The sequence below is a fragment of the Colletotrichum abscissum genome, assembly GCF_030869225.1.
Source record: "Colletotrichum abscissum strain IMI 504890 chromosome Unknown Scaffold_3.1, whole genome shotgun sequence".
Taxonomy (NCBI): domain Eukaryota; kingdom Fungi; phylum Ascomycota; class Sordariomycetes; order Glomerellales; family Glomerellaceae; genus Colletotrichum; species Colletotrichum abscissum.
In genome coordinates, this window is record NW_026850209.1 from 1,439,194 (window position 1) to 1,464,900 (window position 25,707).

The 25,707-nt window shown below is 52.9% G+C and overlaps 10 protein-coding genes across 10 annotated transcripts; 5 read left to right on the forward strand and 5 right to left on the reverse strand.

The window, feature by feature from the left end:
- Nucleotides 1-2,217: 2,217 nt before the first annotated feature.
- CABS01_01802 (uncharacterized protein) lies at nt 2,218-2,586 on the forward strand (the record flags this gene model as incomplete). Its single annotated transcript, XM_060535181.1, has 1 exon — nt 2,218-2,586. The coding sequence occupies one exon, from the start codon at nt 2,218-2,220 to the stop codon at nt 2,584-2,586; it is 369 nt and encodes a 122-aa protein (XP_060398370.1).
- Nucleotides 2,587-3,431: 845 nt separating this feature from the next.
- On the forward strand, nt 3,432-4,947 carry CABS01_01803 (methionine aminopeptidase; the record flags this gene model as incomplete). Its single annotated transcript, XM_060535182.1, has 4 exons — nt 3,432-3,474; nt 3,561-4,696; nt 4,749-4,835; nt 4,891-4,947. The coding sequence occupies 4 exons, from the start codon at nt 3,432-3,434 to the stop codon at nt 4,945-4,947; spliced, it is 1,323 nt and encodes a 440-aa protein (XP_060398371.1).
- Nucleotides 4,948-5,918: 971 nt separating this feature from the next.
- On the reverse strand, nt 5,919-6,164 carry CABS01_01804 (uncharacterized protein; the record flags this gene model as incomplete). Its single annotated transcript, XM_060535183.1, has 1 exon — nt 5,919-6,164. One exon carries the CDS (start codon nt 6,162-6,164, stop codon nt 5,919-5,921), a length of 246 nt encoding a protein of 81 aa, XP_060398372.1.
- A 1,062-nt stretch (nt 6,165-7,226) lies between these two features.
- On the forward strand, nt 7,227-7,814 carry CABS01_01805 (PRELI-like family protein; the record flags this gene model as incomplete). The annotated part of the gene is made up of 1 exon (XM_060535184.1): nt 7,227-7,814. One exon carries the CDS (start codon nt 7,227-7,229, stop codon nt 7,812-7,814), a length of 588 nt encoding a protein of 195 aa, XP_060398373.1.
- A 602-nt stretch (nt 7,815-8,416) lies between these two features.
- Nucleotides 8,417-9,127, reverse strand: CABS01_01806 (uncharacterized protein; the record flags this gene model as incomplete). The annotated part of the gene is made up of 2 exons (XM_060535185.1): nt 8,417-8,641; nt 8,987-9,127. 2 exons carry the CDS (start codon nt 9,125-9,127, stop codon nt 8,417-8,419), a joined length of 366 nt encoding a protein of 121 aa, XP_060398374.1.
- Nucleotides 9,128-9,773: 646 nt separating this feature from the next.
- On the forward strand, nt 9,774-10,749 carry CABS01_01807 (uncharacterized protein; the record flags this gene model as incomplete). Its single annotated transcript, XM_060535186.1, has 3 exons — nt 9,774-9,849; nt 10,018-10,047; nt 10,127-10,749. The coding sequence occupies 3 exons, from the start codon at nt 9,774-9,776 to the stop codon at nt 10,747-10,749; spliced, it is 729 nt and encodes a 242-aa protein (XP_060398375.1).
- A 222-nt stretch (nt 10,750-10,971) lies between these two features.
- On the reverse strand, nt 10,972-13,661 carry CABS01_01808 (uncharacterized protein; the record flags this gene model as incomplete). The annotated part of the gene is made up of 3 exons (XM_060535187.1): nt 10,972-13,120; nt 13,167-13,302; nt 13,358-13,661. 3 exons carry the CDS (start codon nt 13,659-13,661, stop codon nt 10,972-10,974), a joined length of 2,589 nt encoding a protein of 862 aa, XP_060398376.1.
- A 1,744-nt stretch (nt 13,662-15,405) lies between these two features.
- Nucleotides 15,406-15,675, reverse strand: CABS01_01809 (uncharacterized protein; the record flags this gene model as incomplete). Its single annotated transcript, XM_060535188.1, has 1 exon — nt 15,406-15,675. The coding sequence occupies one exon, from the start codon at nt 15,673-15,675 to the stop codon at nt 15,406-15,408; it is 270 nt and encodes an 89-aa protein (XP_060398377.1).
- An 838-nt stretch (nt 15,676-16,513) lies between these two features.
- On the reverse strand, nt 16,514-18,227 carry CABS01_01810 (tubulin/FtsZ family protein; the record flags this gene model as incomplete). Its single annotated transcript, XM_060535189.1, has 7 exons — nt 16,514-16,744; nt 16,800-17,264; nt 17,318-17,611; nt 17,660-17,842; nt 17,895-18,061; nt 18,121-18,161; nt 18,220-18,227. 7 exons carry the CDS (start codon nt 18,225-18,227, stop codon nt 16,514-16,516), a joined length of 1,389 nt encoding a protein of 462 aa, XP_060398378.1.
- Nucleotides 18,228-20,193: 1,966 nt separating this feature from the next.
- On the forward strand, nt 20,194-25,623 carry CABS01_01811 (uncharacterized protein; the record flags this gene model as incomplete). The annotated part of the gene is made up of 1 exon (XM_060535190.1): nt 20,194-25,623. One exon carries the CDS (start codon nt 20,194-20,196, stop codon nt 25,621-25,623), a length of 5,430 nt encoding a protein of 1,809 aa, XP_060398379.1.
- Nucleotides 25,624-25,707: the final 84 nt, after the last annotated feature.

Below are 25,707 nucleotides of genomic sequence, written 5' to 3' on the forward strand. Positions count from 1 at the left end.
GGTCTAATGTGAAATTGATGGGATTACAGCATAATCAGAAGAATAAAGAAAGGCAATCATTGACAAGATGTGGTGTAATTGCCGTCAAATTTTTTCCTGGAGTAATGAAAATATTGGCGATGTCTTTGTCTTATGGGAGTGGTTTGAAATATCGAGGCTCATTGAATACCTCTAGTTCTCCTGTCCTCAGATGTTCTTTGGTGCTTTGAAGGTCTAAGATTTGACTTGACTCTCTCTAAATGACAGGACGAAGTAGGAATCCACCATCTGTCCACAATATCCACAATGCTTTTGCAGTTTCGGGGCATGGAACGATGGTCTCTGGAACTTAAGATTCGGACTGTGATATATCCATGACAGGCTAAGTTGATCATTGTCTCATGGCCAACATTTTGTTTGCAGGGTATAACTTTCGAATAGGTACCACGAGAAGTTTTCGGTCTTTGCCCAAAATACACAATTGAGTGGACAATCTCTACTTAGTTAGTGGAAATAAGGTTCTATCATGGCTTGTTACATCTACCTTAGATGATCATCTTTGAATGGTATTGTTTTAAAGACATAGATAGGCGAATTCTGTGGTAGAAAGGCATAGCAAACCTTGTTGATCATCTACCCATTCTGGACCATGGCATATCGATGCATGAGTCAAATTTTGGGTTCAAAGTTGAAAAGGGCAGTTTGAGCTAATGAGAAACCCCTTTTTGTTTTGTGGAAGGAGTAAGCACAACTAAAACTCAGAGCAGAGTAACCCGTTGATAGATAAGTAACGTCTTGTTATCGATGCTCCTTTTCTCGACTAGGTAAGTCTCCAATACTTTTCGAGTTTTTACAATCTTATTTGGCTCGTAAGCTGGCCTGTGTACCTCGACTTTATGAGTGTGGTATGCACGTACTGGCTCTCCGTTTTAAGTTGGGCCAGGTAGGACATTGTAATATGTAGGAATTGAAATCCACCTCGATCCTCACACGTTCAGTGAGTAGAAACCAATTTATTTGATACAACTTACCTTGGGATGCACTTAGCCTCTCACAAATAGACATAGATGTATGGAAATGGTGCTCACTCGGCCGTACTTGGGATATCACGTTGTACTGCGTATGCACCGTAGCAGCTTGAGGTTTGACTCATGTTACACCAAGGCTCTTCTCAGTCTAGACACTTCCGAGGGTATGCCAAGGTCTTGACCGATTCAAAGCGCTTCGACTGTAGGTCATGATCAAGGGCATGGGCTATGTATCATTGGAGCACTTTGATTCTACCCCGCAAGATTAAAATAACCTGCTGGCTGGTGTCTCAGGCATACTCGACACAGTTTGCCATACTTGCTCGGAATTTGAAGAGGAGCAACAGCATAAGGGAGATCACGTAACGGCGAGGGTAAAGACAGAACCATCCAAAAGTCATCGAATAAGGACTGTAGGCTGTCACTTGTCGCCTCAATATCCACAAGGGTTCGCGTTGGACAGACTAACATCAGTACTAGCCCGATTTCCCCTCTCAAGCGGTCAAGCTTACGTTTGCTTCTTGGCTAGTTTAGTGTGTAGCTTCGAATGTTATCCTTGGTTGACCACACCTTTTCGAATGCAACATTACAGCAATGTTTCATTGGCTTGGGCTCTATCACAAGAATCCTTCGAAAGTCACCGCAAGTCCAGCCGCACTGAAATACATGAGTAGACGATACACGCAGCCGGATGGTAGCATAACCAAGGTGCAGCAACACGGCTAACAGAGGCTACGCACTCATACGTAGAAGAATGAGCTGCATGTCCCTCATGTTGCTAGACACATACCGTTGAGAAGGCAGCCAATCCGGTGTTTCTCTCTGTCTATCAACCCCGCAGCTATGCCACAATGTTGTGATCGTATGTCTTTCAGCTGAATCAAAATGCGAAATATATACCGTTCAGCTATGCTGATCTCTTCGGAATAGTAAGACGGGCATGATATTACCCCTTTGCATCGAAAGCTTGATGAACCGACTTGGAAGCCAGAGCATGGAATTATGAATTATTGTTAAGAAGCTTATAAAAGCTATGAAAAGTTAACGAAATAGTCATCTTAACTAAGAAGCTCGAATCCATTTAACTGTAGCTGTTGAATCTTGCGTGAGCCTCAAGCGAATTAACAGACACAAAGGTATAGCCCAGCTATCAAAGCCTCGTGATTTGAAAGACAACTGACCAACTCTATGTTTCAGAAATTCGCCCAAAATGCGCTTTGCCACATCCTTAACCGTTTTCTTCCTCGCCGCAGCCGCCCAGGCCAGCGTCGCCCAGCAGGATGAACCTTACGCCATAGCCGCGCGGGCTGACACGGACGAGCCCGTGGCCATACTGGAGAAGAAGGAAGAGCCAGGTCTGGAGAAGAGGGCCTGCAACTACAACGGATGCAAGTGCGACAGCAAGAACAAGCAACTCACCGTCTGCGGCAACTGCGTCTGGAGCCGCGACAGAGGCTACGTCGTGACGAGCAAGAGGATCGCCAACCACATTTACGAGTGCTCGCCCAGCGGCAGATGCTGCGACTACGGTGTCGCCCATGACTGCGGTTCCCTCTCTGCTCGGTGCATTGTGAACTAATTGGGCGGCAGCGACTACTACACTTATTGTCTGAAGGGGTCGACTAAAGGAGCAGAATGAGCTGTCATCTCGGGTTCACGGCAAAAGTTGTGTTTGAAGGTGTCGTCTCAAGTCTGTATTTACCTCGAGTCACTCGCTCAAGTCGGTTTAGATCGTGGGGGTTTGATTCACTGAAGTTGCAGAGGAAACAAAAATCGGTACAAATCATTGGAGGCAATTATGGTTCCATGCAGGAGTGAAGTGCGTAAAGTTGCATGTTCCTGGTTCGAGACACTTATAAGGCAAGACGAGGCGAGTCGAGCCTAAAAATAGTGTATCAAATGACGTTGTGACGTGTAAGAGAAGCAAACTTAGCCGACTTGAACCACGATCTGCCGCGTGCAACCCGCAGTCTAGTCGCAGCCCACGGGTAATAGGCGTCTGGAACCTTGTAATTAGCAAGGCCAGAGTTGCAAGAATACGCGCCTCCCATGGTGGTTTTTGATGGGGGGTGGACCGCTTGGCCGCAGACTTGGCTCTTTTTTTTTCTAACCGTTCCTATTGCCCCTGGGGAATTTTGCGACTCAAGACCTGAGAATAGACGATCGGTTTTGCTTGGACAAGACGAATCAGGTGACTGCTATTTACCTCCATACCCGAGTTTAGGGAATATTTTTTCACCGCGCCTGTGGAAAGCTCTTACCAGGTGAAACGGGATTGGACATTGCATCCCTTAAAGGGGGCAACTCCCCGGTTAACGACTTACGGGGGCTTACCCCGCGCAGTTGCGTTTACCAGGTGGGGTTCAAAATCTGTGTTGCTCCCACCACCAACTTCACATCACACGCGAAATCTAGTATGCCAAGATGGCTGCCCAAGTTCCCACAGAAGCTTTGAAGAAGCTCAACGGTATGGCGCTCTTCGCCGTAGCTACCGGCTGTTCGCCCATCAAGTCCGGAACCTTATGCTAATCAATGATTTTTACCTTCCAACAGTGGGAGAGCCTGCGACGAACGGCAAGGCAGCGAAGCCCGCGGAGGGAAATGGGGTCGACCACGACAGCGACGACTCGGATGAGGAGGGCGAGGATGTGACGGCACCCGCCGCCGGCGGAGCGGCCAAGAAGAAGAAGAAGAACAAAAAGAAGAAGAAGAAGAAGTCCCCGACCGCCCAGTCCGACCCGCCCCGCGTGCTCATATCCTCGCTATTCCCCCAAAAGAACTACCCCAAGGGCCAGGAGGAGGAGTACCGCGACGAGAACCTCTACCGCACAACGGACGAGGAGAAGCGCCACCTCGACAACCTCAACAACGACTTCTTGACAGACTATCGTGAGGCCGCCGAGATCCATCGCCAGGTTCGCCAATGGGCGCAGAAGAACATCAAGCCCGGCCAAACCCTGACCGAGATTGCCGAAGGTATCGAGGACGGCGTGCGTGCGCTGACGGGACACCCTGGTCTCGAGGAGGGCGACGCGTACAAGGGCGGCATGGGCTTCCCGTGCGGCCTGTCCCTCAACCACTGCGCGGCGCATTACACGCCTAACGCCGGCAACAAGATGGTGCTCTCGCAGGAGGACGTTATGAAGGTCGACTTTGGCGTGCACGTTAACGGACGTATCGTCGACAGCGCCTTCACCATGGCCTTTGAGCCGCAGTATGACAACCTTCTCGCTGCCGTCAAGGACGCGACCAACGCCGGTGTCAAGGAGGCTGGCATCGACGTCCGCGTGGGCGATGTCGGCGGTGTCATCCAGGAGGTCATGGAGAGCTACGAGTGCGAGATTGACGGCGTGACGTATCCCGTTAAGTCGATCCGCAACCTCAACGGCCACACGATTGAGCGTTGGAGCATCCACGGCACCAAGAGCGTGCCTATCGTCAAGAGCAACGACACGACAAAGATGGAGGAGGGTGATGTTTTCGCCGTCGAGACGTTTGGTAGCACGGGCAATGGATATGTCAGGGAAGATATGGAGGTGTCTCACTACGCTAAGCGTGGAGAGGGCCATGCCGCGCTCCGGTTAGATTCAGCCAAGAGGCTGTTGAACGTCATCAACAAGAACTTTGGCACCCTGCCTTTCTGCCGGCGTTATCTGGACCGTTTAGGACAGGACAAGTATCTCCTTGGTGTAAGTTGGCATCTCCACCGCTGACTGAAGAATATGAGCTGACGAATAACAGTTGAACAACCTCGTTGCCAGCGGCATTGTCGAGGCTTACCCGCCCTTGTGTGATAAGAAGGGCTCCTATACAGCTCAGTTCGAGCACGTAAGTAACAACTTGCTACTCTTTGTCAGGGACAATGTTAACCCACGCCATCCAGACCATCCTGCTCAGGCCAAACGTGAAGGAAGTAATCAGCCGAGGAGAGGATTATTAGGCGGGGTGAAACCGGCCAAGGATAGGTATTGTCGTGGGTTTTCCTTCCACTTATCAAGACTATCGTTCAGAGATACATCAAAAATCCAAGCAATCGAGTCCAACATGACCGTACCCAAATCTTTGCCGAGAGTGTACGACTTGTAGTGAATTCTGCTTAAACCAGTGCTAAAGGCATCGAACGTCAGTCTGTTGTATACGACGCGGAATTTGGGAACAGCGTTAAGCCTGTCTCCAGGGCACGGTGAGTGTCCACATTTCGGGAGGCCAGCGATTTTCCCACGCCGATGTATCGGTATCACTTCGCACAATGCTCAAGAACGCTGAGGTACTATCACAAGCATGCATGATGCTTAGATGTGTCTACTCGAATCCGTATGTTGCATGTTACCTCTGCTATCGTTAGGCAAAGCCCAGAGCCTGCCATGCCAGCATGCTCGCAGCCCTCTCTTAACCCGTAATTCAAACGTTCTTTGAGTTCGCGAGTCGTTCGCGGCCCCATAACGGGATGCCGTCCCGTAGCCGGGCACAACGGGGCAAATCATAGTGGAGACCAGCTCCGACGCAATGGTCCGGAGCGGAAGACTCGATGTACAGTATGGCCGATGGTCTTGCGGATCGAAGGCTTCCGTTGCCGTCTGTGTGAATCTAGTGGTTGTCTGCGGTGATGTCAGATGCCATCACCACGAGCCCGGAATGGAAACCGATCGGAACCCGCAGATGAAGACGGGCGACGGGCGAAGTGGGTAGAGCAACACGGAACCCAGCGATTGCCTTAGTAAGCATGGAGCTAGAGAGGACCCCCTGCGCCACTTGAGGCTGAGGCGTGTCAGCATGGCGTCAATAAGAGGCATGCAGAGGCAAGATCATGGGCCGATCCAGAACCGACGACCACTCATAGGCATTTCCCCCGAGCGAGACTTGGCTGGCGCGACCGTTCACTGGTCGGCGGACTGGAACTGCGGTACCCACTTATTTCTCCACCGCCAATCCGCGCATCTCTGGTTCTCCAAGGGTCCGATCGGCGGCGTCCAGAAGCACGGAGAAGGGCATGACAGCTTCATCCGATATCCACCTCGGATATCCAGGTAGCATGAGAGGCGTCGGCCGCGGGTCGGCTGTCGGGGCCTGTAGCAGGAAGAGGCCTTGGCGGAACCTGCTTTTCGTCGTCCCTTCTTCGTCACACTCTCGGGCTGGGCGAAAAGTGTATTCATCCATGGATGTGTGTGTGTGTGTGTGTGGCGGGAAAGAGAGGAAGAGCTTGGGCCCAGTTTCCTACTCGCCGACTTAGCTTTCTCTTGCGGCTTCCCGGTGGGTAACGGGAACGGTACGGATGTCAGCGAGAAACGGCGTTTGGGAAGAGGAGAACCGACAAATGCTCATCCGCGGATCCACCTTTAGGCCAATCACATGCAACCAGCGATTTCACATCGGCGGCCAGCCCGCGTCCTGGAAGGTGCTGGGCATTTAGCACCCCCATCCCGTCTCTTCCCCCCTCGTCTCCGACGTTTTCCATCTCCATTGACGCGGTCCATGCGCGCCATACCCGAAACAGGCAGCTAGGCGAGGTAGGAGGCCCCAAGCCGAGCCAGACAGCGCGCTCCCTGCGGTGGAGTTTTCGTGCCTCCTTCGCTGCGAGCTCGCACGCGCCACCCCGAATTCCCATCTTTCTCCGGGGCACCGGCTGGGCCACTTGGCCCTGGGGGGGAAGGAATGCAAACTGCTGCAGTGCACCAAAATCCCACTGAGAAATTTCCAGCGCAAAAAGACCTTGTGGGGGCCTTGATGCCTTGGGAAGCGTTTTTCCACGCCCTGGTTGGTCAGATCAGCTTCCTAAAAAACCCGCACACGACACCTGCTCCACCCTCCGGCCTACCGAAGCTCGCAGCGCGCTGCTGCTCTCGGTTTTTTTTTTCTCGCACCCCCGTCCGATTTCCTTACTAGCAAGGCTCACCTATTATTTTCGCATCCCTTATATCAACAATCGCCTCCCTCTTCCTCTATTTTCCTTCCCGCAATAAAAGTTGACTCATCACTGTCGATTGACGATAAACAAACAAACAACGAGATACAACTCAGTTTGACTCGTTTCATTCACGAATACCCACGACACTTACACGATACCCCGATACCAATCCCGAAGACACTAGAGGCAGAAAAAAAAAAGCGACGAAAACCTTCCCGTTCGCTCCATCACACGAGCTTCCTTTCCTACCTCGCCCGCAAAACCCGATACCCAGAAGTAATATCAACCACCACTACACAAGAACCACATTCAAGATGAAGGTCTTCTCCAACGCAGTAACCTTCAACTACTCCTGGGAAGAGGTCTCAGCAGCAAACTGGCGCAAATACTGCCCCTGGAACGACAAGACGACGCACGTAATCGCCGTCGACACAATCGGCCGCAGCGTCGACCCAGCCACGGGAATCCTCCGCACCGAGCGCCTCATCACCTGCAAGCAGTCCGCCCCCAAGTGGTTCGCCTCCCTCGTCGGAGGCGGCGGCGGCGACCCGGACGTTTCCCACGTCTTCGAGACCTCCTACGTCGACCCGGCCAATAAGACCGTCACAATGGTCTCCCAGAACCTGACCTTCGCCAACCTCATCTCCGTCCAGGAGTCCGTCGTCTACAAGCCCGTCAGCCCGACGCAGACGCAGTTCGTCCAGGACGCGCAGATCACCGCCCTCTGCGGCGGCTGGCAGCGCATCAAGAACGGCATCGAGGACCAGTGCGTGTCGCAGTTCCGCAACAATGCGCAAAAGGGCAAGGAAGGGTTCGAGATGGTCCTGGCTATGAGCAGGCGGGTGTTTGCCGAGGAGCGCGAGCGCGAGATGCGTGTCCGCCAGGGCGCTATGGCAGCATGATGTGGCTGATGATGATGAAGATTTGAGAGTCCACCACGTTGACTCTTGTGTCTTCCCCCATCCCGGTTTGCCACACGACACTCGTGTTATGCAGCGTTCCTCGTCATTTTTTACATCTTTTCTCAACAAGCGGGCAGCATCACCACAAAAGGATCCGGAAAAGGGGGTTTTTAGACGGCGTTCAGACATCACTTTTTGTTTTTCCGGGCGAAGCCCAAAGACGTGGATGCGGATCTTCCACTCAAACCACTCAGGTTTAGAGAGGATAACCACCATCCCCAACTGTATAAAGACCTTCGGCGTTCAGGAATATCCCTACATGATAGAGCATCCGGGGGTTTTCCTCAGACAAGACATTTTCTTCTCAAGGTCCATTGCGACCAGAATTAGAGTGTTTTTAGAAATAATAGACCCCTCACAATGATCAGCAAACTTTATTGCCTCAACATGGAATTGTCCACCCGTTTCATCGTGATTCAGCAGAAATGCCTTATCCCATGTACCGACGCAATTCACTGCCCAACGAAACTCTAAGCTGAACGTGAAGAACTACTCGCTACAAGCCACCACGGTATCCCTTCTACGTGAGGTCGGTAAACCCTTCATTTCTCCATTCGGCCCCGGCACTTCTCCTCATACCGGACCAGCGTCTCCTTGGTATCCCGATCCAGCGCCGCCTCGCTCCCGTCCAGGACCCGCCTCGCAAACGCCGCAGCCTCGCCGAACCGACGTAGGAAGTAGAGCTCTTCCACAGCATGCAGGAGCTCTTGTAACACAGGCTTGCTGGCCTTTTCCGTGTTGAGCGGTAGCTCTATTGTTTGCCAAACCTAGCAAGGCAAGCATGTGTGTCAGTCGAAAACCACTCTTTCTGATCATTGTCTGCTACAAGAATAGAGGGGGCAAACAGGCGGAAGGGGAGGGGAGGGGGTGTTCTCCGCGGTCCAGGGTTCTCCAGGCAGGTGGAGAAAGCCGGGTAGCTTCCATCGGAAGTCCATCCGAGCTTCGAAAAGGACTGCCAAATGAGAACATGAAAAGGAGGATGAAAAGATCGAAAACCATCACCCCTCGCATACTCTCCATTGCACAAGCATAATTACATAGCCAACGATATAGAGTACATATTGTTTCTGTATAGAAAGATATCAAGGAAGCATGGGAAAGTAATGACTCACATCGCCGTCTTGCACCTTCACCCGATACGTAGCCCGAAGCTTTTGGAAGTCCTCTTCTGATTGCCAGTCTCTGGGCTTATGCTCCTCCTCATCAGAGTCGTCGATGGCGATGTTGAAGAGGTCGCCTTCTTCGTCAGCCATTTTTGTAGGTTGTAGGTGCAGATGTAGCCCGTGGAAGTAGATAAAAGTCCAGAGTAGGGAAAGATCCCAGAACTTGCTGAAATTCCCTTTCGAGGGTTCGGGGTACAGTCCCTTTAGCCTGCCGCTGCTCTATTCCTTAAGTCGACAACAAGAATGACCAATTTCGCCGGGGCGCTCAAAGTCTCGAGAAAACGAACGTCCAAAGAAGAAAATGAATCCCCACTCCGATTGCTCCGTCGTGGTGCAGGTTGGTCGGGAATCCAGTTAGGCGATCGATCACCAAGATATCCGTACAGATGCCGGCACGCTGGAAGGGACTGACTGACTAAGTCAAATTATGCAACTAAACAATACAATTTATGGTCGGGCTGCAAATCTTTTTACAAGCAAGTCCTGCCGAAACGGTTTCCCCAACATGACATCAAGCCGCATGGCGGGGTTAGTGGGGCCGCTTTTGCACCTAGCGGGCCGAGAAGCTTCGAAGCTTGAACCTCATCCGTCCAGTCTACCACCCCGCCTCTCCCGTCCCTTCATTCCAATCTTCCCGTCCCGTGAAGCCTTTAATTGACTTCAACGACCTTACCTAATTTGACTTATACATACACGAACGAACAGTAGAAGACTGCCTGGGATCAAATTAGTCGAAATGGAACAGCAAGTAGCCAGGCTCGTAGAAAAGGCATGGGACAAGTTTCAAAAGACGCCCGAGGAGAAACGCCTTTGTGAGTCTGCGCCCTTCACATCATGGCCCAGAGCTAGACACCTAACCTAAACATTGGAGCGTCCTGCTCTCAGTGAAATCCCTGCTCCCTGGCAGCTCTGTTATGTTTTCGTCACCCACCTCAACCAGCTTCAACCCAAGTATACAAGACAAGACTGACATCCCCAAGTGATAGGAATATCCGGCATCCCAGGCTCAGGTAAACACACCTCAAAGCCCTCTCTCTTACTCGCAACTCAACATTATCAACCCACACGGCACCTAACACCTCAAACCAGGCAAAACAACCCTCTCCCAAATAGTAACAACCCGCCTCAACGCCCGCGCCGCAACCCTCGACCCCTCAAACCCAACCCGCACATCCCACCCGCCCGCAGCCTTCGTCCCCATGGACGGCTACCACCTCACCCGCGCCCAGCTCTCCGCCATGCCCGACCCGAAAACCGCCCACGCCCGCCGCGGCGCCGCCTTCACGTTCGACGGTCCCGCCTTCCACAAGCTCGTCACGTCCCTCCGGGAACCCCTCAGGGCCGATTCCTCCCCGATATACGCCCCAAGCTTTGATCATGCCGTCAAAGATCCCAAGGAGAACGACATTGCTATCCAGCCGTATCACCGCATCGTTGTGTTCGAGGGAAACTACCTTACGCTCGACAAGCCGCCGTGGAGCGACGCTGCGAAGCTCATGGATGAGCTTTGGTTCGTAGACGTGGACTTTGAGGTGGCGAGGAAGCGGTTGATAGGGAGACATGTCAAGGCAGGCATTGCTAAGAACGAGGAGGAAGCTGATAAGAGGGCAAGAGAAAACGATCTGGTGAATGGGAAGGAGATTGTCGACTTCCGCCTAACGGTCGATGAGGTTGTTACCAGTCGAGAAGATGACGAATGGATTCACGAATGAGAAATATATGGCACTGTGTTTCAGTCATGGCTAGGGGGATCTTTATGACTCGCTGTCGACCCTCAATCGTGCCGGAACTATTATGAGGTCCTGTCCTGTCCCGTCCCGTCCCCGACCATGTAGCCGGCACTTCTGCTCAACCAATTGTGCTGGATATCGGTGGAGACTCGCATTCCAACTATCTATGCAACGTTGAGAACCATTCTCCCTCACATTGCCATCTCACTCGGCTGCAGCCCCCGTGAAGCTACCAGGAAACTTAGCTGCGCTGTAGCCTGTAGCGAACATAGAGCCTCCCAGTCCCCGGCGCGTACGAGGCTGATCGCCACCCTGCTGTGGAGGGACCTGGCCGTGGCCACAGGGCTGGAATGGTTCTGCGTTGGGCGAGAACGCTCCGCTATTTTGGTGAACTGGGCCATTCATACCAATGCCCGCCCCGGAATCCGGATAGCTGATGTGGTAAGTGACCGTCACAGCGTGAACGACGCCCGACGGGTACATTCCAGGAATCATTGCCTGCGGATGCATCTGAGGCTGCATCTGGGTCGCGTAGTGCACTTGGCCCGGCGCCATCTGCGGCGTAGGGATGCCAGCAGGCATGACAAAGCCTGTGGGGTTGAATGGAACTGCAGTGGCGGCCTCGGGACTCTGCACAGGAGTGGGCGCCGGCGCGGTGACATCTGGCTCAGCCTTGACGGGAGCTTCAAACTCAACAGCCGAGTCGTGCGAAGCGTCTGACATCGCATCTCCCTTATCCGATCCAGCAGTCTTGGAAGAAATCGGATGCTCTTTAGAAAGAACATTCTGAGAGGCATTCTGGACATGCGCATGCTCGCCCTCAGTACTGACACCCGCATCGACCGGATCGGTCGACTCCTTGGCGATGCCATTGGGTACATGCTCCTTTGCAGTGTCCTCCACATGAGCTTGGGTGCTGTCAATGGACTTCTTCGCAATGCTACAGTCGACTTGACCCTGAATCTCGATGTCGATATCGATCTTAGTCTTCGGTGCCTCAGTGTTTTCTGGCTTGACTGCACTGTTCTCCTTGTTCTCTGCCTTGCTGTCGGTGTTCTTCTCAAGGTCACCCTCAGTTGATTCCTTGCGTGGCATTTGAAGTCCGGGTAAGGACTGTGCAGTAGTAACGACTGCCTTATGGTGGTTGACAGCTTCAGATAAACCAGGCATAGAGACCTGTGAGACACCGCCGGTGCCTATCTGTGTCTGTAGAGTTCCCGAAATCCATTCCATAGCCTTTGCGGCCTCGTTGTTTGGCTGGGAAGCTCGCACTTTCTGGTTCTGTTGCAGGTGAGGTGGCAGCTTAGAGAACACACTTCGGCTGTCCTTTTCGAGGGGGATCTTGACGTCCTTGATTCCGGCAGGAACTTCAGCAGAAGAACGTCTCTCCAGCAACTGTTCCGGGCTGTACTGGACCCAAGGAGGGCGGTCTGCAGTGTACATGGGGGAGCCCTTGACATTGGTCAGCTTCAGATTGCTGAAAGCGTCCGTCAGGTCTTCCTCGCCATGATCCTTCTTCATGGGCACCACCTCGGTGGCCTGAACGGCGGCCTGGGTGGGGCGAGCGGCCTCGGGAGCAGCCGACTCGACGGGAGCGACGGCGCCCGTGTCCGCTTCATCTTGGGAAGCAGCCATCTCGCGGAGATATTTCATCACCTTCTGCAGCATGTCCGCACGCTGAACAAAGTCGGCAGCCGTCTCGGAGTCATCGAACTTGAGGCTGTATCGCATCGATGGACCCGACGCGGAAGCTCCGAAACTCATGATACACAGGTGATTCTTGTGGAAGTCCAGAGCGTAGTCGTTCATGCTATGGGCTTGGTCGAAGATGCCAGGGCATACAATGATGCAGACGACACGTCCATTAGGATGCTCGTCAGACTTGATGGTCTTCAATTTGAGAACAGCATCATGCTCTTTGCCTTGAGCCTGAGCCTTGCAATGGCTAGCCCAGTGGACCTCGGAGTTGTTCTTATCAGTCAGGTGAGGTTGCTTCGTAATTTCTTCAGACGTCTCCTTCTCCTTGCCTTTCACACTGGAAGCGGCGTTCGGAGTCGGCGTGGAGGCCGAGATGGCAGTGCCAGGGGTGGCAACTGGAAGATTCTGAGTGCTCTTGGCTCTCAGATGGGGCGGCAAGGGCATGTTGGTCGCTTCAGTAGATCCAGTCCTAGTAGTGATAGAGCCAATGGCAGCTGGTCTGGCCGTGGAAGGGGTAGTATGCGTGACCCTGCTTCCCTGGACATTTGCGCGGAGCTCACCAGCAGCTCTAGTCGAAGGGTATCGATGAACCTGGGAGCCAGGAGGCATGACAATGCCATTCTGACTGGTCTGCATGCCTTGAAAGTTCGCCACGCTATTATTGTTAGTTGAGTTTCTGCCAGAGGAGAGGAGTCACCTACTTGGGTCGACGTGTCTCGGGCAGGTGTCTGGCTGGACCAGCCGTAAGAGTTGGACGATAGACATTTGAGCCGCCTAGGTCAGGTAGCTGCATAGCAGCCATGGCTTCAGCATCGTCCATTCCTGTCTCTGCAAGGGCTATCATCTTCATTAGTCGAGATACTGTCCTGTGAAGTATGTGGAGAAAACATACCTCGGTAGCCGTTGAGAGCCTCAGTGTTCTCCACGTTGACAGGAGCGCGGCGGGCACGCGGCGGTACAACATGCCTTTTCGGGGTGTCGTCAAGAGGCAACTCATTGATGCGGTCCATACCGAGGTCGGCCTTCTCAATGTCAGTTACACACAGTATAAACGAGTTCCAGATGCAAAAGCAATCACTGACCATCATTGCACGCTGGACCAGTTCTTCATTGGTCAGTGACGAAGATGCGGCCTGGAGGCGATGACTGGGCATTTTGTCCGCCTTTCTGTCGGTGTCGGTTCCCCAGGATCCCATGTTTGCAGGCAAACTAAAAGTCAGTCCGAGGTTTTCGCTGATTTGATGTCGTGGTTTGGTTCTGGTGTCTAGATGTATATCTGTCAGAAAGGGTTGAGATCCCAAGATGGTCAGGGTAAGGAGAGAAGTAACAGTGGTGATGAAAACGAAAACAAATGACGAGTGGTAGATGAAAATATCAGTAGAGGTTTAGCTTCCTGGAGGCTTACCGCTGGAGGTTCTTGGACCTTTCCTGCTGGTTAAGGATTCGTAGATGCCGTCCCTGATGGGAATCGATGTAAAAAAGACGTAAGGCAGAAGCCTAGTGTGAAGTTTTACTCGAGTGGTACAGGAGAAAATAAGTGAGTGATAGTGATGGCAATATTTGCCCTGGTGGGATGTGTGTTGTGGTATGGAAACCTGGAAGAGAAGACATTCAGAGTGCGGGTGTTTTTGAGAAAGCAGAAGGAAAGAGAGAAGTGGATGGGTGGCAGCAGTACTTGGGGCAGGCTTTTCTGAGGCAAGAGGAAAGAAAAACAGTCCTTGCCTTAGATAAATAACCGTGCTGTCTGTCTAACTTGGAAAGAAGTCCTGCTCCGGGATGGAGTAAGTGAGCAGGCCGGTGGAAGGAGCCGGGGTAGAAGCGGAAAGCAGAGACAGGAAGGGCATATGACGATGCCACGAGGCAGGAACTGACTGAAGTCGGTACCTGCTACTTGTTTGTGAAATTAAAGCGCAGGCACAAATGACCATAGTGCAAGAGTAGCCATATATAAGGTATATAAACAAGATGTTTTGTAACTTACCTTATGAGAGACATTTTTTGTACCTGAGAGAGAGAGAGCTGCGTAATAGAAGGCTGTTCCCATAAGTGTACAGATTTCTTTCAAGGTTTGGGGCAATCGAAAACAATAACGATGTGCTGATGTGCACTTCCACGGGGGTGGATTCTATCACCATAGTGAAGGGCGTTCCTCACTCAAGGTTTCTGCCCTGGATGTTCCCATCATGCAAGAACAACCTTTCAACAAGTATGGCACTACAAGTGTTGGCAAAGAGAGGGACAGGTCACATAAGAAGGCACCGGAATTTGCCAGTTGCAATGTAGAAAAGAAAGAGCAGCATCTACGGCTAGACTACGAGCGTACTTTGCTCGAGTGTGCGATCTTATACCCATGCGTCATATATTTACGGAGGCGCTGTGGCCTAAAATTGAAGTTGCTGGTTCAATTTGGACGAAAACGACCTAAGGAGAATGTCATGCGATGCCCGGTATCTATTGTATAATTCCAGACTTTCTAAATCAGCGACGCATGCCATGGGATCACGCCAAGTCAGAGACGACCCAAGTGATATGGTGAGCTGCTAGGAATCATTCAAGATCTCATGCGTCACGGGCAGAAGATCACAATGTATGCATATTGCTCATGCTTTACTTGGGAGAATGCAGGAGCGAACCAAGCATACGAACTTGAGGTTTGAATCAATACCCTGTAGTTCAGCATCTTGAACCACCAATTTGGGAACTAGTCAGGCAGTGCCTTATGCACTAATTGTAAGGTCAGACTTTGATTCTCAGCATTTTGAGCCCAAGGCGATTTCTAGCCATCACGACACGAACATTGCGTTGTTGGTAAAGGCACATCATGCCCATGTCATTTACTCATATCTTGCAGTACTCTCTAGTCATACAGAAGCGTTTGCTCATCCATCCAGTAACAACCTTTGGTATATCCATCGCTTAACAAATTCCTAGAAAATGTGCTTATTTCGCAGCATCCTTGGGGACACCGCTCAGGCCCTCGGTAGCCTGACGACCGACGTTGCTAAGATCCTCGTTGGCCTTGGAGGCAGGGCCTCTCAGGCCGGAGGTGGCGCCGGTGCCAGTACCGACGGTAGTCTCGGCATCACCGCCGCTGCCGACGTTGACCTTTGTGGCGTCGGCGGATTGCCAGTCGGAGGCGACGGGGGGCTGCTCGGGGAGGGGGAGGTTGGACTGGACCTCGTTGATCTGGTCGGCCTTGGATTGGGTCATTTTTGCGGTAGTTGTTTAAGAAAAAGGTCGCTAGAGAGGATGTAAGTTAGCGTTGTGTGGCCTGTGGATGCTATTGGTTCGGGGCCATAGCGGCCTGGGCGCAGGGAATGTAGCTCACTGGAGTTGATTCGTCGGAGGGGATTTTTAGAGTTTGATCGAAGTTGCTGGTGCTGTGATTGTAATGGTTGGCTTTTCTTGTGATTGCTTGATGAATAGAAAAAGATAGACTCTTGCATCGAGCTTCAACAGAGGCTCTTATATGCAAAGCTGGAGGAGGACGAGCTCCAATCCGGCCAGGCTTGAGCTTTCGGAGCCTTTACGGACGCTGACGTCAATTACGTCAAGCAGGTGCAATTGCGGCTCTTTGCGCGGAATCAGTGGAGAACCATTGACGTTCATCGACGATTGTCGCGGGAAGTGGAGAACATCCAACAACACTTTTGGGCGTGGATGGCGGATGGGCGATCAGTGACACAAATTGGCCAGGAGCAAAAGCTCCAGACGCTTCGATGAGGCAGACGGGCTACATTGAATTGAGGGTCAAAGTGGTGCCTGGGCATGAACGAGGGCGTTTTCCTCAATCAGATGCAATTTTATCGAGGGGGTTGTTGGTATCAGCCGAGTGGGCTTTTTTGCGTAAGCTTCTGTCACCCGTCCCTGAACGCCTTACTCCCAGAGTCCCAGCAAAGCCAACCGTAGAGTCGGTCTGTTCCTTTTTCCCAAAGTGCAGATGCGGATGCCGTCATGGCCATGTCGACGTTTTGATCCAACCCTGTCATCTCCCAGCCCTGTGCCAACTGCTAATCCTTCCCTTCTGCCACTGCCACACGCGATCATTCTAGCCCATTCTCTTGTCTGTTTCAGCTGAAGTCGCCTTGTCGCCGGTGTCGGGGTTCAGGTAGTCGGAATCCTCCGCCGCCTCATATTCTTGGATCAGGTCTGACACAACCTCGCGGGCCTCGTCGAATTCATCCAGGTTCTCAGCAAAAGGCGCCGTCTTCTTGTAACCCTCCATGAAGGCATTACGCTTCCGCATACCGTCGTATTGTCTTAGAATTCTCTTGAACAGCTGGGAGCCTGTCAGCAAAGCAGGCGCATACCAGGATCAGGATCGTGAAACCTACAGTTGCGATACTTGTGTGGTTTGCCAGCATCAATCCACTGACACGGTGGGCCATTGGGATGTAGGGGCTCCGCTTTGTGAGGGCCACTTGAATGCTGGCCGGTCCCCATGGGATAAAGGTCGCCAGTCGTCGTTCCCGGATTCTCAGCAAACTCTTGTGGACGTCTGTCGGATCCACTTCGCCCTGAATGACGTTTAGAATAGAAATGTAGCAGCTCTTCTTTCCCGGTTGAGTAGAGACCATGCGGTTCTTGGGCTGCAGTAGTCTCCGCATGACGTCCAATACTGTCGTCTTGCGCACCGTCTTGGCCTGCTCAACCTGATCGCCTGTGAATGGTGTGTATGCCGTCATCAAGAAATGGCAGCGGGGCGTGGGAATCAACGAGGCAAGAATGCTGACCAGATCGTTGTGCATGTAACCTGGGTACCTGAGAGTTGTGGTACTTGCTGACATGACGGTCGATACCTGCGTTGCCCAAGTTAGTCTGTGAGCCTCGAACATGAGAGAATAATTCCTACCAGTTGATTTGTTTGAGCAAACGAGGGCTCCTGAACGTGTAATCTGTCGGCTGCGATGCGTGATAGAGCTCCGTTGTCCAGTACCACTACCGAGTCGGCGTTTTGCGTTAACCTTCTCATGGCGAGAACACTGTTGTAAGGGTGGACGACGACATCGCCTGCGTTTGTGGTATCAGGGAAGACGGAGTATGTTTGGATGATCTTTTTAGGGAACCGGTCGTTGAGCCGCTCGAGGAGGAATGAGCCCAGACCAGAGCCAGTACCTCCCGCGATGGAATGCAGCATCATGAAGCCCTGAGATGATCAGCGGGGATCGCACGAATAATACAAAGTTGCACGTACTTCTAGAGAGTCGCTACCATCAGCTTCGCGGTCGATCATCTCCATGATGTCTTCGTAGACCACTTCGCCAGTCTGATAACCGTCACCCCAGTTGTTCGCAGCACCAACTCCATTCTTGCCAACGTAAAAGTTCTCGGGGTTGTAGATGTTTTTGTAGGGGCCACTTTGAATGCCTTGTATGACCTGTAGTTCCTTTAGCAATAGTACAGTGTCTCGCTGGAAATTGTCGACGCACCCTTGGCTCTAGATCGACTAAGATAGCTCGCGGAATGTATCGTGTGTCGTCGCTCTGGTAGTAAAAGACGTCTTTGCGATCGCCACCTTCAGTAGCAAAGTCTTCGAGGTTTCCGTCCTGGTTGATGCCATGCTCCTGACAAAGCTGCTGCCAGAATTGGCTTCCAACTGTATGGCATTAGCTCCATTGCGCACGACTGATGTTCTGTTTGGTGGGGTAAACTGACTGCTGTTGCCGCATTGTCCGGCCTGGACCGTAATGATTTCCCTGTAAGACGAAGTCAAAACAAAGTATGGGCAAGCCAGGAGGGGCTCACGAAACCTACCTTGGCATCTTTGCAGTGTGATGGCGGCTTTGGCGATGTTGGGCTCCAAAATCAGTGACCTTCCGCAAGCTGTGATGTTGGACGCGACGGTGAGAGCTTATCGATAAGAAGATGCGCGAGACGCGCTTTGAGTGCGTTACGTAAGGCAGGGTGCGAAGAGTGAGGTGGTGCTGCACCGAGGTTGCTCGCAAACGGTAAGCAGGTAGTACTATACTACCTACCCTGAGGCGCCAGGATTCTTCCTTTACCACATGTGCCACACATCAAAATTTCAAGCCACATCTTGAGAGATGGGAGACTCAAATGATGGATCTTCAATTCTCCATTCTTTCATTCACAGTGAAACAGCCCACGCGGACTGCCTAGTCAGGGTCAACACGCTCGTTCTTTGTCCCTTGGCCTTATTCCTCCACAATGGGTCTCGGCGGCCTCTCTCTATCCGAAGCGAACAGCGGACTTTTCCTCGGATCCCACGCCCGCACCAAGGGTTGAAGTACCAGGGTGCGGATGACATTTGTTCATGAGGATACCTTTCCATCTCAAGATACGCGGCCCTCTGGCTACTCCGTACATTTGCCAGCCACGCCAGCCTCTTCTCCTTACGTTTGGCAGATAATAATCAAGCACCGCTGTCCCGACATACCTTGGATGGCCCACGTCTCAGATCTATCCGAACCCCTATTGAACGCCCCCACGGCCCGGACGTGCCATATGCGCGCAACAGGCGTATAATAAAAGCCATCGATCCATAATTGCGGGATTTGCGTCGTCTGTAATTGTGGTCATTTCAACGTCGCACAGTCGATGAAAGTTTGGCTTAGGACGTAATCTGGGCAGAAACGGGCCCCTGTAGGGCTCATGTACACTACTTACATCCAATGTAGGAGCTCAGTCCATTCCCGTCCTTTTCTGCGCCTTAGCTCCCTCCCAAGCATCTCATGATCTCATCACTGGATTGTTCAAAGCGGGAGACAACCACATACTTCGTGCAAGTCACATGGAACCGAAACGGCAGAGACGGGCAGAAAATCAGTCCCTATTCCTTGATAAGGTAGTTGTTCAACCGCGGATTCGGTGTCAAATGTCAGTGGAAGCTCCATCTGCTGCACCGCGCCCGAATAGCGCAAGGAGCCACTGAAGATTTGGGCGTGACATCGGACTAAGGTGGCACGCCCCAGAGGGAGCCGCTAGGTGTCCCCCCCTGTTCACCCCCCCTTATTCGCGCCCCTATTGGCGCCCATTGGCTCGGAGCCAAAGAAGCAATTAAGCCTCGCCCTCCACCAACGTTGCAACTTGCTGGGGATTTGCAGGCCGTCACAGGGATCACTGGTCCTGGTCCCTCCCATACCTTACCTTTCACTGCACTCCATCGCCCTCCCTGTCTCCCCCCAAAACTGCGACAGCCCAAGGTTCCTGGTCTCGAGGATCTGAGGTTGTCTGCAGTCTGCCCGCCTATCCGTACGGGAGATACCTGACTTTAGCAGGTCCAAAGATTCAAGGTGCTCGACTGCAACAAAACCGATCTTCCATCAACCCTGCAGGGCTTGCAGAAGCACACCCCCAGCCCAACCTTTTTCTGGGTACTGCTACATTTCATTCTTTGGAAGGTGTTGTTTCTTACCAAACCCATCAGCCGGATTTTGGAGCAGCTGCCGGTGATCGACCACGAGCGCCGTTGTTGTCTCGCTTTAGCTTCTCGCCTTCGAACCTTTCACCGACGGGTGTGTCTGACTGTCTCGACCGCAATTACAAGACGTCCGCCCCCGACCACCCCTCGACTTGATCTTCCAAACGCATCCCGACCCCTTGTTGGGCTGCTGTCTCTCATTTACACTTCGCCGAGAAAGCCATGTTTGAGGTGTTTACACCGATCCACGGCCTACACACCTCAATTTCGCGAGCCGATTTCCTAGAAACCTCGACTAATCCTCAACTCGTTTCCTACCTCTACACCCTCCCGAATTTCCCGTCACAATGACGGACTCGAGACGAGATGATTCGGTCTCACCAATGACAAGAAGCCCTCGCGCGGCATCACCAGCCATCACGAGCCAGCCAGAGTCGCTTGCTCCTCCAGCTCCTCCGCCGAAAGATAACCCTCCGGCTCTTCCCCCAAAGGATCTCCCGACGCCAAAAGACACGCATACCCCGATCGATTCCACGGTGGAAGCACGAGATTACATCAATGGGGGAGCACCTCATGACAGCGTGTCACCCGTTAACGACGGAAGGCGGCCGCAGCTCCCAACCCTCAACTCCACCGATAGCGTACGTCAGACCCCTGGCGGTCTGCCCGTGATGCCCGAAGACGATACATACTCCCCTGAGCCAGCTTCACCGACCGATCGCAGAAGCGTACAATTTGCCAGAACGGACCAGGTCCTGGAAGCCCCCGCAAGCCATTCGCGGCAGCCATCATGGGACGACGGTGGAAAGTCCATCGGCTCTGCCTTCATTTCTAAACTGAAGCAGCTCACCGGCTCTGGCAGCACGCAGACCCTCAAGACGAGCAGCTCCGGTAACCTGAACGAGAACGGCACGCCGCCGTCCATGGGTAGCTCGCCCACCACCGGCCAGTTCAGATCAAGAATACCTCATACACTAGACGAGGATGGTGGCAGCGATGCTGATGCGGATGTTGAGGAGACGGCTGATGAGGGAGCCACATCGGATGCTGTCAAGCCCAAGAAGAAAAGGAGAATGCGCCGCTCAAAAAAGCAACACATGTCTGTCCCGAGTACCCCCAACCTGCGGCATCTACCCGGCCCAGACTCGCCCGTCGGTTACGGCCGGATGGGTCTGCGAAGGCGCTTGAGTATGCCAGACCACCCCGAGCAGCAGCACGGCATGTCGGAAGGTGAAGGACGAGACCAGCTTGCAGGCCCCTCATGGATAAGGTCTCGCAAGAATACCGGAGACGGCACTGAGAGCCCTGGAGGAAGAAGAATGGGGCACGTCCGTCGCATAACTGTCCTTGGTGGAGGCGGGGTATCGGAGGGAGACGCGATCACGCCCAAGAGACCTTTTTTCGGCAGCGAACGAGCATCGACTTGGAAATACGTCAAGAACACCTTGAAGCTCCTTAGGCAGAAGAAAGAGGATCGTTTCGATTTCGCAAAGTCGGCAGAACTCATGGCAGAGCTGCGAGCCGGAGCGCCCGCCGTTCTCATGTTGGCCAGCATGATCCAAAGGGATGAGCATGGCAATAAGCGAATCCCTGTCCTTCTCGAACAAGTGCGCTTGCGTATTACTGATAGTCAACCCGAGTCCGACGACGACAGTGAGCGGCATTGGGTCTTCACAATGGACCTCGAGTACGGCAGCGGCCCAAGTCGAATGAAATGGGTCATTATCAGGACTCTGAAAGACATCTACAATCTCCACGTACGATACAAGCTTGCGATGAGCAACGATAAGTACTTGCATGGGCGCGCCGATGTAGGAGCCCGACCCAAAATGCCCAAGTTCCCCTGGGGCGCCTTCCCCTATCTTCGCAGTGCCCGTAATAAGGATGACAGCGAGGACGAAGATGACGCAAGCATTCGGGGCGATGATCTAGGAGAGGTCACCGCTGGCGAAGGGACTGCTGCTGAGGGTACCGCAGGAGAAGGTACAGCAAGCGAGTGGGAAGGCGGTCGAGCTGGCCCTGGAGTTAGGAAGAAGTCACGCCTCGGCATGCTCGGTATGCGTAGGAAGTCGACCGGATTTACTGAGCCCGGGGACTCGGGTGGCGAGAACCAAATCGATCAGGTTCAGGCTCGGAAACGGTATTTTGAGCGTCAAAGAAGGGTCCTTGAAAAGTATCTCCAGGACATGATTCGGTGGTTAATGTTCCGTGCGGACAGTAACCGTCTTTGCAAGTTCTTGGAGTTGTCTGCTCTGGGAGTGCGCCTAGCTGCTGAAGGCAGCTATCATGGCAAAGAGTGCTACTTGCACATCCAATCCTCCAAAGGCATGGATTTCCGTCGAGTCTTGACACCAAAGAAGGTCATTGCTCGCCATAGTCGCAAGTGGTTCCTTGTGCGCTCTAGCTACATCGTCTGTGTCGAATCACCAGAGAAGATGAGCGTCTACGACGTCTACCTCGTGGACTCCAAGTTTCGCATTGTTTCCAAGAAAAGCACATTGAAACAGTTGTCCAAGGGAAAGGCCAAGGCCGAGGAAAAGGAGATCGACCTGGCGGAAGAGGGCGATGCTGAGAAGCATCACACACTGACACTGCATACAGCTGAGCGAAAGGTCAAATTGTTTTCAAGAAACCAACACATCATGAAGCAGTTCGAAGACTCAATAGCAGAGATGCTCAAGCAGACTAAGTGGTATGACACCAACCGCTTCGACAGCTTCTCTCCAGTCCGAAATGGCGTATTTGCGCAGTGGCTTGTAGACGGCAGAGATTACATGTGGAACGTATCTCGTGCGATCAGCATGGCCCGAGACGTGATTTACATTCATGATTGGTGGCTCAGTCCCGAGCTTTATATGCGTCGACCAGCCGCTATCAGCCAGAAGTGGCGTTTGGATCGACTCCTGCAGCGAAAGGCCCGAGAGGGTGTCAAAATCTTCATCATTGTGTATCGCAATGTCGAAGCTGCTATTCCGATCGACTCTGAGTACACCAAGTATTCACTCTTGAACCTCCACCCGAACATCTTCGTCCAGCGGTCTCCCAATCAATTCAAGAAGAACCAGTTCTTCTTCGCCCACCATGAAAAGCTGTGTATCGTCGATCACGATGTCGCATTTGTCGGTGGCATCGACTTGTGTTTTGGCCGTTGGGATTGCCCGCAGCATCCGATTACAGACGACAAACCGACGGGTTTCGAGCACAGCGAGCAGCCAAAGGATGCTGAACATTGCCAACTCTTCCCCGGAAAGGACTACTCGAACCCCCGTGTCCAAGATTTCTTCAAACTCGACGAGCCGTACGAGGAGATGTACGACCGAAGCAAGGTTCCCCGAATGCCATGGCACGACATTGCTATGCAGGTCGTTGGTCAGCCAGCCCGAGATTTGACGAGACACTTCGTCCAAAGGTGGAACTATGTCAAGAGAGGCAGGAAGACGACCCGTCCTTTGCCGTTCTTGCTACCGCCTCCTGATGTAAAAATGCACGAGCTCGATGCCCTTGGGCTGACGGGTACTTGCGAAGTTCAGATCTTGAGGTCATCCGCCAACTGGTCTCTGGGCATTGAGCATGTCGAGTGCAGTATCCAGAACGCCTACGTCAAGATGATTGAGGATTCCGACCATTTCGTTTACATCGAGAACCAGTTCTTCATCACGAGCACCGAGGCGTTCAATACAAAGATTGTCAATCGCATCGGTGATGCGCTTGTCGAGCGCATCATCAGAGCTCACGAGAACGATGAGGACTGGAAGGCATGCATTGTCATTCCTCTCATGCCTGGTTTCCAAAACACTGTCGATGAACAGGAAGGCACCAGTGTTCGTCTCATTCTGCAATGCCAATACCGCAGTATCTGCCGCGGTGAAGGCTCGATCTTCGAACGTCTTCGTGCTGCCAACATCGAACCGGAAGAGTACATTCAGTTCTACAGTCTGCGACAGTGGGGCAAAATTGGCCCCAGAAATGCTTTGGTCACTGAGCAGCTTTACATTCATGCCAAATGTATCGTGGTAGATGACCGTGTTGCGCTCATTGGTTCCGCCAACATCAACGAGCGGTCCATGCTTGGAAGTCGTGACTCTGAGCTTGCTGCTGTTGTTCGTGACACCGACATGATTTGGTCAACAATGGCAGGCAGACCTTACCAAGTCGGCCGGTTTGCGCATACCTTGCGACTTCGCCTGATGCGAGAACATCTTGGCCTGGATGTAGACGAGATCCTGGAGGAAGAAAGGCAGGCCGAAATGGACCGCCAAGCCGAGTACGAGGCAGAGATGGATCAGATTTACGACGAGGAAGCAGAGTCACCTCCTGTCGCAGGGCCGAGTGCACCGCAGTCAGCCAGCAAACCGACCAAGCCAGCAATGCCAGGACAGGCTGCAAGCTTTAACCATGATGCCGCAGAGGCGGAAGCGGCAGCCGAGGAAGCGTCCTCAGTGTCCTCTTCAGAGAAGGGCAAGGACCGCGACGATCGCGTAACCGGCAACGAGGCACACGACCTAGAAGTCGCCGGTTTTGGCAAAGACCACTGGAAGGAAGCCGCTCAGCTTGGCCTTGACAGAGGACGAGACTCTGTCATCATCAATGGCCGCGAGGTCCTTGTCAACAATGTGAACTCTGAAGGAAAAGGCACTTTGCAATCGCCGATGCAGCCTCACGAGCGCAAGCTGTCGGCTGATCACCACACGGAAGAGGAGGGCGGAGTCAGCAACGATGCCCTGCCGCCGATCCCAGCTCTCAACAGACGGACCACAGACCAACTCGGCCTCCCTCGCACAGCTGGGCTTCCCACACTACCTGCTGTAGACGATACTGATATTGGCGGACCCCCTGTTCACTTGGACCAGAGCGGCCAGCCGACCAACGGCCCACTGCATCCTCTGGCTGCGGATATCAGGCAAGCGCACATTGATAAGGATTGCATGCGTGACCCCGTCAACTCAACGTTCTTTGACGACATCTGGAACAGAGTCGCTGAGAATAACACGAAACTGTACCGCCGCGTTTTTAGATGCATGCCCGATTCAGAAGTGCTTACCTGGCCCGATTATCGAGAGGCTGTGTCTTACACGGAGAGGTTCAGACAGAGCATGGAGGGCCAAACCAAGACCGATGACGGAGATCCCAACTTGAACCGTCACCAGACACCTGTCAGCGGAGGTAGTGCCGGTATGGGCGCGCCAGGCCCCGGGGCTATTGCGAGCGCTGTAGCGGATAAGACGGAAGAGAAGCTGCACCTCAAGACCAACCACTCGAACCATCCTAGAATTGTCATCCCGGCAGGTGATGACCACGACCTCAACGAGAAGAGCGAGCACCCAAGTTCCCGAGGCGGGCTCAACCTCAACATAGACGTGTCGGCATCATCAAAGCGTCCACAAGATGACCCATCGCCCATTCTTCCTGCTGGAGACGTTCCCTTCCCGGCCTTTGAACCAGGCCCTGCCGCCGACGCCAGCATGTTGGAACCAGCACGAGAGAAGAGTAGGGAAAGAAGAACAACCTTTTCCCCTCTAGAGAAGCCGCCTTCGAGAGATGTGAGCATTCCAGCTCAACAAGCCCAAGGGTCGGTTAGACGCCGCCGACGGGCCACTACTAAGGGCAGCCGGCGCGGTATGCCGCCTGAAGAGGTGCTTGGGCGGGCCGAAGCAGAGGAACTGCTCAGCATGATTCAGGGGCATGTCGTCAACTTCCCATATGATTGGCTCCTGACTGAAGAACAAAACGGCAACTGGGGATTCCAGGTAGATGGTGTCGCGCCGCTTCAAATCTAGTAAGTCTCCGTCTATCATTCCCGTGCGTAGCCGGTCCAGTGCTAACATCCATTGCAGCAACTAGGTGTTATACACAGTTCAGAA